An 11515-nucleotide genomic window follows, 5' to 3' on the forward strand; every position below is an offset into this window, starting at 1 on the left:
CAAATCATGACAGATTTTAATAGGATAGTACAAATCATTGCTCTTCTTTTAAAACACGAAAACAATACGCAATAAATTAAATGCGTCCGATGCATTTTTCTAGATTAACCTCCACCAAGAACTCACAAAGCTTCGATGCATAAAAACGATACAGTTGAATAGCTATTTAATAAAAAAAAATCACTTAAAAATAATAGCCAAAATCCTTCAAATCCTTCAAACGCCAACTTTGCCTAATACCCCCTTCACATACACGAATGTTTCTTACGAATGCTAACGAATCACCAAAATTTACAAGATTCGTTAAACTTTAACGAATCTTTTGCGAATAAACCACTTTTACGAGTGATTTGCGAGTGCTTTACGATTGGTTACGATTTACTAAGAATGAATGCGATGCTTTTACGATAACAGTAGACGATTCATTGCGAATAGATACGAGCAATTAACGAATGCATACGAGTGTTTTGCGAGCACAATACGAATGGTAACGATCTGATCCAAGTTTTTACGATTGGTTAACGAATAGTTTACGATAGCCCACGAACATTTGCGATTGAGTTACGAGTGTTTTACGAATGTTTATTTTTTTTGCAATGGGAAATGCATGCACTCATATAGATAGTAGGCCATACAGTCTCATTTATTATCCATGTAAACATTCGGAGTAACAAGACATGTCTTACGAGAGAAATAAATTATTACTCTTCCATAACTTCCTTCGACTTCTTCTTCCACTGGCACAGAGGGCAGAGGAAGAAAATCAACAACTGTTTCCTCTTTGTTTTAGGAGGAGGAGGAGGCGGACTCAACGTAGATTTTGGTGCAGGCCATGGCTCATCAGAAGAACTTTGTTTGGACAATATGACCAACTCCTGCATGAGCTTAACCGGGAAGATGCGTCTGGTTACAGAAACTTTTTAAGAGTTGATGCCGACTTGTTTGGGGAGATACTTGACAGAATTACCCCTGCAATCAGAAAAAGCTCTACCTCTTTCAGGTAAGTACTTCAATTTTCAAGCAAAATAAAACAGAAATGTACATTAAGAATAATAGTTAGTTTTATTTTGTATGCTGACTATATCATATGAATATCCGACGGTGCCGAAGGACGAGGCTTGGATTTTCCGCATGATATAGTCAGTTTAGAAAACCATACTAACTGTTTTTTCAGAAATTCATATCTAAGTAAAAAGGTCAGCAAAACAATCTTTTAAAAAATTTTCCTTAAGCACTTTGCTTCTAAATAATTCAATTTAATACAAAGTGAACAAAGTACGTGTTAGTAACGCCCCAAATAACGTTCGTATTCATATGGAAGTGGGTATATTAAACTGTCTTGTCTTTTGTTATTCTAATGTATGACACATTTCCAGTTTACCTTTTATGCGACAAAAAATATTCTTTTAATTGCATTGTAAGTTTAGATAAATATTTCTCGTTACAGGGAACCACTTGAACCAGGACTGAAGTTAGCCGTTACACTCAGACATTTGGCTACCGGTTCCACGTATGCTGATCTTATGTATGCCTTTCGTGTTGCCCGGAACTCCATATCACTCTTTGTGCCTAAAGTCTGCGAAGCAATTTACTTAGCATACAAAGATGAAGTCATGCCGGATGAGATTACGACGGAAGATTGGATGCGTATAGCATCTGACTTTGAAAGAATATGGAACCTCCCACACGCTTGTGGTGCTTTGGATGGGAAGCACATTAGAATAAGAAAACCGCCTAACTCGGGGTCGTTATTTTTTAACTACAAACATTTCTTCTCTACAGTGATGATGGCTCTAGTTGATGCAGATTATAAGTTTATTTGGCTGAGTGTGGGCTCATACGGAAGTGCATCTGATAGCCAGATATTTAGGGACTCGGAACTACGACCAATGTTAGAAGATGGAACTTTGGATCTTCCGCCTCCCTCCCCTCTTCCAAATGGTGAAACAGATATTCCTTATTTTCTTATTGGCGATGACGCATTTCCTCTCCGATCATGGATGATGAAACCGTATTCAAGAAAACGTTAAGACCACGATGAGCGCATCTATAACTATAGGTTGTCCCGTGCACGTAGAATTGTGGAGAATGCTTTTGGCATTCTTGCCATGAGATTTCAGATTTTGATTGGAACTATGCAACAACTGCCAGAAACAGTAGATTTAATCGTACTGTCTTGTACTACTCTTCATAACTTACTTCGGATAAGGAAACGTGCTGATCTACAACTGTTTGCTGACGAAGAAGACAACAATCATAATTTAATAGAGGGACAATGGCGACAAGGTGCGCAACTTACCGACGGAGACCCAGGGTATCAGAGAAATTTTGGTAACGCTGCTGGAATTGATCAAAGGAACTATCTTAAAAATTACTTCAACTCGGAAGCAGGCGCCGTAGATTGGCAAGAGAACATGATTTGACTGGTTCAGAAACATTGATTGTTTTGAATGCATCAGTATTGTGTTAATTGATGTAATGTTTAAAAATAAAAATTTAGATATAGATAGGACTATAAAAAATCTCAGAATGAGGTTCTATCATAATGAATAATTCACTCCAACTTTGTTTGACATACACTTTATAATACAAATTTGTTGCAATACTAGTACTTGGAATGGTATTTAATGGATAGAATATGAGTGAAGACGGGGAATGTGTCAAAGAGGCAACGACCCAACACGCGCAAAAAAGAATAGGTTGAGTTTAAACACAAACTTTGATAAGCATCAATAAATGAGTTTCAGAATGATTTTGACATTTAAGCTAAACGACGGTTGTCACACTTGAAGCAGGAGCTGCTAACCCTTCCAGGGTACTTGAGTTCACCACATTTTGTTTTTGTTTGGGGTCCATGTTGCTTTGTTTTTAGTTTTTGTTATGTTGTTATTTGTGTTGCCTGTTGTGTATTTGCCATGGCATTGTCTTCTTTGTGGTTTATGATTATTGATTGCTCCTTAGTGTGTTCGAATTTGATTTACAACTAAATGTACATTGAAAAGGGCACAGGCGCCAAGTAATGGCAAAAGATTCCGTTTGCATATTACACTTTTCAGCGATGTCATTTTTTATTGGTTTTGTTTAAAAATTTTGGTTCCTAAAATAAACAACATAAACAAATGTGGATTAACCTATTTCTTTTCATTCTCAAAAAAAGCTACAAATTTTCTACAATCTACAAATAGTTATATATTTAAAGGTTCTCTATTCAAGATTTTCCTAAATCTTTTAGAATAAAAACAAAACCCCAATTTTATCGTCAAATCATTTGTTAAATATTCCTATTTGTAAAACATTCGCAAAGCACTCGCAAAGCAGTCGCAAAGTATTCGTATACATTCGTAAAGCAATCGGATATATTCGTAAAGCACTCGCGTGAATTCGTATCAATTCGTTAATCCATCGCAAAGCGATCGTAAACTGCTCGCAACTATTCGTAAATGAATCGTTAAACATTCTTAAATCAAACTGTTCACGATTTCTTGCGAATGATTTACGAGTTGTTGCGATCGGTTAACGATGCATTAACGAATTGTTGCGAGTGATTTGCGAGCTCTTTACGAATGAAATGATTCGTGGACATTCGTGTAAAATTTTTGGCATGTCCAAAAATTTCCAAATAGTTTTACGAATCGATACGATTGTCTGCGAATGTCTACGATTTGTTTAAGAGTGGTTTACGATTGCTTGCGAGTGATTTACGATTGCTTGCGAGTGGTTTACGATTGCTTGCGAATGCTTGCATTTGATAAAACAAACAACATTCGTAAGGAATCGTAAGACACATTCGTGTATGTGAAGGGGGTATAAGGTAGTTGAAACGTTTCTAATTATGCTAGTAAACACCAAATTTTATTAAGGAAATTCACAACCATTTAATGTACTGAAACAAGTGTATTATCGTTTGTCGAGCAAAGGCAAGTCATATTTCTCTTTAGAATGAAATTCAAAACAGTGTGGCTGTGGCTATTGATTGACACATTAAATTCATCCATTGGCTGGGACAATTTAGGTGAACGTTTGTATGTAACAACCACTGCTCACTATGTACTTTTTAAAGACACTTAAACTATTGGGTCACCAAACGTTCTTCACCAAAGGTTCTCAACACCTTAATAAAGTAATTCGAAAAATTAATCAGAAATAACACGATGTTTTGATTTATACCAATTATATAAATCAAAACATAAAGGTTATTCCTGATTAATTTTTCGAATTATTTTATAAGTAAAGGCGTTAAGAAACCTTTGGTGACCCCACAGTTTAAATGTCTATCGTAGGTACGTCGTGAACAGTGGTCGTTACAGACAAACGTTCACGTAAATTGTCCCAGTCAATGGATGAATTTAATGTGTCAATCAATGGCCACAGCCACACTGTTTTGAATGTCATTCTATATTACTTTCTAACTTATAGATAGAGAGTTGTCTCATTGGCACTCATACCACATCTTTCTATATCTATTATGATAACAAACAAACAAAAAACACTTACGTGATTGCGATTCAAGCAAAGGTTTTGTTTCTTCTTGGGGAAATGTAGCTCTAACATCATGATACATTTCTGCCATACCAATTGATGCATCTGAATACACTGAGACATTTTCATTTATACTGCTTTCTGCGCGAGAACTAGCAAGATATGAAGTTCCTTCAAAACCAGAAGATAGTGACAGTATTTCGGTTGATGCTAGATGAAGTGTTTCCGTATCATCTTCGTTGAATTCATAAGGCGACGAAGGGCAAATATTACATCTCAGTTTTGTGCTAATTTCTGAACCCATATAACAAGAACTTTCATGTTCACTGCTGGAAATTCCGAACGTTGGTTCTAACTCGATTAAAGTTCTATTTACGGAATAATCAAACAGTCCAAAGTCATTATTATCATCTGATATGTCTGCCACCCCACTAATCACTGGTATTTTTCTTGGTGTACTGGTCATTAAAGCTTTGTTTGGCGATTTTAATGTTGTGTCATAATTTACTGCATACTCTTCAAATGACTCTAATGTTTTTGTTTCTCGAATCAACGACAGGCTGGATTCAGCAGTGTTGCTTAAGTCTCCAAAACAATATGAATCAGACTGTCCAAGATTATGTAAATCAGAATCTCCAAGATTATACGAATCCCCTAAATTATGTAGCTCCGACAATGAATCTCCTAAATTTACCCCGTGTTTTTCGGTATAATTTAAACACACTTCTGAGTTTTCCGCTGATTCTAAAAAATGAGAACCACCAAGATTACTTGAATTTACAAATGTATATTCATCAGTAGCGCTCGATGCATCAGCGAAAACAGTCACATCGTTCAAAATTGAATCAACAGGTAGGATAATTTGCGGCACCTGAATGGAGAATGTCAATATTCGTCTCTGAAATAAACAATCGATTATTATGAGCATAAACTAAAAGTGACAATGGATATTTGTAGCCGTATTTTATTCGCTGAACTCCGGCAGTTTGTGTTGTGTTTCTGTTTTCATGTATACCCACGATCTCTTTTTACTCGTATATATATTCATACGGTTAAAATCAGAAAGCTGATGAAGCCTTGTAACGTATGAATATTGAAAAGACTAAGTGATAAAATTAATATATATATACTGCATACATATAGTGTAAACGTTTTGAAACTGTATTGCATGACTGTTTTACTATTGATAGTTTTGAATTCTTTACGTTTTACTTTACGTAAATCAGTGTAGGGCAAAAAAAAAAAGGGGGGGGGGGGTCCTCTGCGCTACAATGTATCAATCAAAATTTATCTTCTTCAAAATTCAATAATGAATATAAGCTATGAGGGAAATCAGATGGATTTAAATTAATTTTTGTTGTCAACGGCCTCACACAAAAAAAATCAATCAAATTTGGGATCAGCATATATTTTTTAGGAAAACAAATCATAATCCCCTCCCCTTTGAAGTTTAATGGTCGTTCTCTAATTTTGGTGCTATTTTCACATTTCCTGACCGGTGTGAGAAAAAAAAAATTCTCCTCACTATTGAAAAATCTGTTCTCGGCAAATAATTGGTTGAAAAGTTAATTGTGACGTTTTCTTCTTAATTTAACATACACAATTCAATTGAATGTCTTATTTAAGTCTCATCCCTCAACAAGTACATGTAAATAAATACATTGTAACTTGAACTAACACTAAATAAATTGAGAGCCATTATCAGAGACTATAACATGCTTAGATATAATACACTAAACAATATGAAATAAAATACTATTTACACATGTACATACGGAGAGTGAAATCACTTTATATAATAATATCCATTATTCAGATGACGATAGGTCATAAGTTGGAAATAAGTACCGACTGTATACCATAGCAAAAAAGAAATTAAAAAACAAACAACGGAAAAAACAAACAACTACCAACTAATTTAAAACACTACATGGAAAATACGGAAATGGGGGTTAGCAATACGAGCGCATTAAAAAAAATCTTATCGCATGTGCTGGAATATAGAAAAAAAAAGTAACTGTAGGTCTGAATAAATTACCTATTTTTTTTTTTTTATTTATTTAGAGTTGTCGTCTTGCTTTATTCATACAATATTATATAGGCTTATTAAACAGTTGTTACAGTATAGCTAAAACAAATAGCAAAGAAACAATCACCACTGCTTAAGACGTAATCCCACTGAATGTGTGGATCGTAGCTTTTAAGTTATGCAATGTCCAGATAAAATGTTACAGAAGCTGCGCCCCGTGGTGAAAATTGCCGTAAAAGTAATGTATGTATACTAAGTATTCCGATCTATAACGAAAAATGTCACCCGCGATCACATCCTCAAAGCAAGAAAACACTTACATGTAATGCGATTAGCTCTCCAATTATAACATTTAGGAGGATTAATACGTTACTATTAACAGGATTATATTAAAGTCTGTTTTGTGAAAATTCGTAACTTGATAAACTTGTCTAAGTGGTTTTTTATTAGATGTCCGCTCTTGACCCCATACTTTTGAAATTTATCATTTGATATCAGTCCTGTGACTGAAAACAAGCTCAGCGTATTTTAAAATATACAGTACTAGGAAATTTCACCGTCACAGGCCGTAGGAAATTGTATATGGAACGTCGAAAATAGGATAGGAAGGTACAAACATGTACAGTTCCCATGAAATTTTTTTTGTATATATAAAAAAACAAAGGAAACATTTTAGTCTTGCTACCCACGTGTAACTAGCAAATCGATGTTTATCCTCAAGAATACCAGATTAACCTTTATTTGATTTATTAGGTTAATAAGGTCCACTAATTTTCCCTTATCTAAATATTAAAGCATACCCAAAGAAAAGTGATATATACTGTATGATCTGTCTGAATTGAATATGTTAACTTCATTAAAAAGGAGTGAAAGATATAATCACAACAATAAATCATAATAAAAGAAGATGCGGTATAATTACAAAAAAGGCATTTCTCCGCAAGAGACCAAATTACACAGACATTAACCACTATATGTCACCATACGGCCTTCAACAAGACAAATGTTAATAAGTTCAAACGAGAACACTAACGGCGTAATTTATGTACAAAATAAGGATCGAACAAAATAATATGTAAAACAGCAACAAACGACAACGTTACCACTGAATTACAGGTTCACGAATAGGGACAGGCAATTTTAGAATGTGACCGAACCAAGTATATATAAGCGAACGCCTTACACCCCTCTTTTTTCTGTAGAGTATACATTCGGTTTTTAAAAAAAAACCGCCAATAACTACCCAAATGTATCTTGAAGTCTTTGATCATGAATATTTAAAACATTTTAATTATAATAATATATGTGAACCTCTGTATTTTTGAATTAATCATTTTTTTTTATTTTTTTTTTAAAGATATGAATATTTCAAATTGACTTACCTCTGAAACTGGGTTGCAGTTCTCTCTTATATTCGTCTCGACACCATTCAAAGTTTGAACAGATAACAACACGCTTAAACACAGAGCCGATAAAAAAATACAGCAGTCCATTATGTTCTAATTGGAAAGTAAGAAACACATGGTTTAAAAATATACATGTAAAAAATGCGCACGTGTCAAGCAGGCGTGGCTTCGCAATGCGATTAAATATAACCAGTGGTGTGACATTGTAGCAGTCCACTATTTTTTTTTCTAAATCGAGATCAAACGGTCATATTACGCAATAATGTCGGGTTCAGAGAGATGGAAAATCATGATTGAAAACGGAAGACTTTGTGTAGAGGAAAATGGTAGATATTTTGAGGACATCGACAATGTTGGAACAACAAGAGAATTTGGAATTATCAAGGTGACTATATAAACATTTTAGTAATTTACAATTTTATTTGGTCAATTGTGGATAAGAAAAGCCATCGGAAAAAAAACTACAAGCTCAACAAACTTGTATTGAAAGCAAATAAAAATATTCAAATCAAAATAATACATAAAAGTAAAGAGATACTTTTAAGTATAGAGTAGATAACTTTCTATTAAAAGTTGCATTTAACTTATATTAAGGACGTCACTAACACAATTAGTGTACTACATGTATACTATTGTTTCTTAACACATTGTTTTGGAGTTGTAAACATAGGAAACTCTAAAAATATAAACTGAAATAGTAAAACTGTTTTCTTCTTCTGTATTGAACATTGTTGAATTACATCTTCAAATGTTAGGGCAAGTACATTTAGATTTTGAATTCCTTGACATCATGTCAGTGTTTTAAACAAAATCATTGATTGATCTTGTACATCTCTCTACATAAATATCTCAACTCTCGTTTTCAGAATGAAGTTTACTTTTATTAATGTTAATCCATCAATAAGCTGCATATTCTTTATTACATTTACTCTTGTGAAGTAACAACTGTTCATTTTATTGTGGAACGGTCATACAATTCACATTTGTTTTTATTTTAGACTTAACACATTATCAATCAATACATGTATATTAGTTTTCGTCAATACAGAAATACGACTGTTGGCTTCATGTTCAATGTTTGTCAACGTTCACAAAAACATGATGTTTTCTTATAATTTAAGGTTACATATGAATCTGGAAAAGCAAAAATGTATAGTTTGAAAAACTTATGCGAAGGTCTTGGTTTTGGGCCAGCTGTCAAGACTCGTTCAGGTTTTATGAAAATATGGAACTCCTTGAAAGGTGAGAAATGTATTTAAAATGTGTGTGTTGTTCTTGTATCATGAGTACATAGTATGTGTATGAGTATTTGCTTCTCTTGTATTCGTCACAACTCGGCCGATTCCGTACCTCCATCTAAAGATAGAAGGAGAGTAGCGGTGTCTCCGAGGATTGCCAACTGCTACTCTTGATTTTGACATTTTGTCCGATATTCGGAATCCTCTAGTTTTATCCATGTAGTACCAATAAAAAAAAATACACTACCAACCCTTACTTTTTTATTCACATTTTTATTACATATAGTTAAACTAGTCATTCATGAAAATCGTATACAATTCTTGTTATTTTTTCATATTGTTTGAAAGAAAAAAGGTACCAATTTTAAATGTGTGAGCATTCTAAGAGAGAATCATTTCCCGCAAAATTTTCAATTGATTATATCTTAAAAACAAAGTCGCGGACCTATTATTTTTTCATGCTTTTTAGCCTAGGTTCAGTTATCAATATACTATCAATTTATACCAGTTGATCAAAAAGCTAGTTATTGTCAAAAAGAGAAGCGAATATCCTTAATCAAACTAAGGCCTTAGTTGCTGTCGTATATATTTTAAACATTGAATTTTTGGCGATGTCAAGAGGCTGATATTGTTTTAAAAAAAATGACTACCATGAACAAACATTGATAATACCGTATTTCCATGACTAGTAATCCTCGCTCCAAACTCCGCTGGACCTCCTACGGCACCCGCTGGTACTTGTAGTTAAATATTTGATTGTATTCAACAAATTAATTTATGAACTGCATGTACGTGACGCTTATATACCAAATGGTCAATATTAATCATCCGTGTTATTTGCTCTATGGGATGTTTGTAAAATTTCAACGGAGGCAATGTCTTGGCATGATAATATCAATGAGCTTTTATTCGTATATTTGTCAAGTCTTTGTATGTGTTTTATTTCGTGATAGGAGGGGGAAAAGAAAAAAAGGTAAAAGGGGGTGGGTTATTGGCTGTCTTTGCCTACAACAATGTACTAGTGGGGTGCGTGTGAGTGCTTTTCTGTGTTTATTTGTCCAATTGGACTTGTCGTTTTTTTTACTGAAGAATATAACTGTAGCAAACAAGTTTTAACTATATAATTTTTTACAGCAAACGTAGACAATTATCAGCTACAGACATCTTCAACAGATAACATTGATCAGCCGCAGAACCAAGTTAATATGAATATTTCAGGTAGATGTGATTCTTTTAATACATATTTGATATTAACACACGCTTTCGTGAAATGAAGGTACTAAAGTAATCCATAAATATGATAAAATTCGGATTGAAAAACTCTTACCATAACCAATAATATTAATTCATATTTTTGCAATAACCCTATAATATTAATTCATATTTTATAAATAAAAGAAGTTATAGTATACTAGTATGCGTATGTGAGATGACAAGTAACGATTCTAGAGGTTCTATTATCGCCGTATTACATTTACGAATATTTTTTTTTAAATTGCATCTTCGCTTTTCCGCACAAACCCCCATAATACATGTACAATGTTCAAAAGGGGGGGGGGGGCTGTATCCGTACAATCTTCAACAATAATGGACAGGCCGGCTATACGGACAAAAGTGCAATCATTAAAAAGACGAGGTACATTTTTACGATTAGGCCCGTTTTTTGGCCCCTCCCCCTATTTTCTTATTTTTCAAAAACTGTTTTGGAAAGCTTGTTATCACGTTGACGTTTGTTTGGATGAACTTCAAAACCATTAATTTTAGAAAATGGTTGAGATTACTGGGTTAAAAAGGTATCAAAAACGCCAAATGATTCTTTGGCATTGTTTCTATAAAAATTCTAACACGCGCCGGAGAAAATAATGGCGATTTAGACAGCAAAAACTGTTATGACATGACATTGGAATTAAAAAAAAATCCTGTGCCACGTTGGCGCAGGCACCTCAAAACTAAAAATTCGTTGTACGGAAGACCTGCAATTTAAAGTGCATGATAATTACAATATTTGAATTATAAAAGGAAGTTTACCCACTCACCTTACCCAGTTGCTAGTATTAGTGGTTTTGAAGTTCATCCAAACAAACATTCAAACCTCAGGGAATATTCTAACATAAGACGTAGCTTTCTAAAACAGAATTTGAAAAATGAGAAAATAGGGGGGCCAAAAACAGGCCTTATCCTACCAGAATTTCCAGTTTTCCTGCCACACCGACTTCTTGCAACAGAGATTGTTTTTGTTTCTGTTATAATTAATAGTTTGTTTTTTTTTACTATCCACTGAATCATAATATGAGTCATGTGGTCAATTTTATTCGTTGAACTTAGTTCTAAAGCATAAAACATGACGCGGACGTTATGATTTT

At 33.9% G+C, this 11515-nt stretch overlaps 3 protein-coding genes across 3 annotated transcripts in view; 2 read left to right on the forward strand and 1 right to left on the reverse strand.

Annotated features, from left to right (window-relative positions):
• LOC143061921 (uncharacterized) overlaps window positions 1-4609 on the reverse strand; it is a 10358-nt gene extending 5749 nt beyond the window's left edge. Inside the window, exon 1 of the mRNA XM_076233785.1 lies at window positions 4495-4609. Within this exon, the coding sequence (XP_076089900.1) occupies window positions 4495-4570 (76 nt within the window). The 5' untranslated portion in view covers window positions 4571-4609. The remainder of the gene's footprint in view (window positions 1-4494) is intronic.
• The window catches only part of LOC143062698 (obscurin-like protein 1), a 198541-nt gene that overhangs the window by 161378 nt on the left and 25648 nt on the right, over window positions 1-11515 (forward strand). The gene's annotated exons all lie outside the window — the stretch shown is intronic.
• Window positions 8095-11300, forward strand: LOC143061922 (uncharacterized). Its single transcript, XM_076233786.1, has 4 exons — window positions 8095-8299; window positions 9036-9156; window positions 10287-10370; window positions 11287-11300. Exons 1-4 carry the CDS (start codon window positions 8177-8179, stop codon window positions 11298-11300), a joined length of 342 nt encoding a protein of 113 aa, XP_076089901.1. The 5' UTR covers window positions 8095-8176.

This window comes from Mytilus galloprovincialis, chromosome 2 (assembly GCF_965363235.1).
Source record: "Mytilus galloprovincialis chromosome 2, xbMytGall1.hap1.1, whole genome shotgun sequence".
NCBI classification, from domain to species: domain Eukaryota; kingdom Metazoa; phylum Mollusca; class Bivalvia; order Mytilida; family Mytilidae; genus Mytilus; species Mytilus galloprovincialis.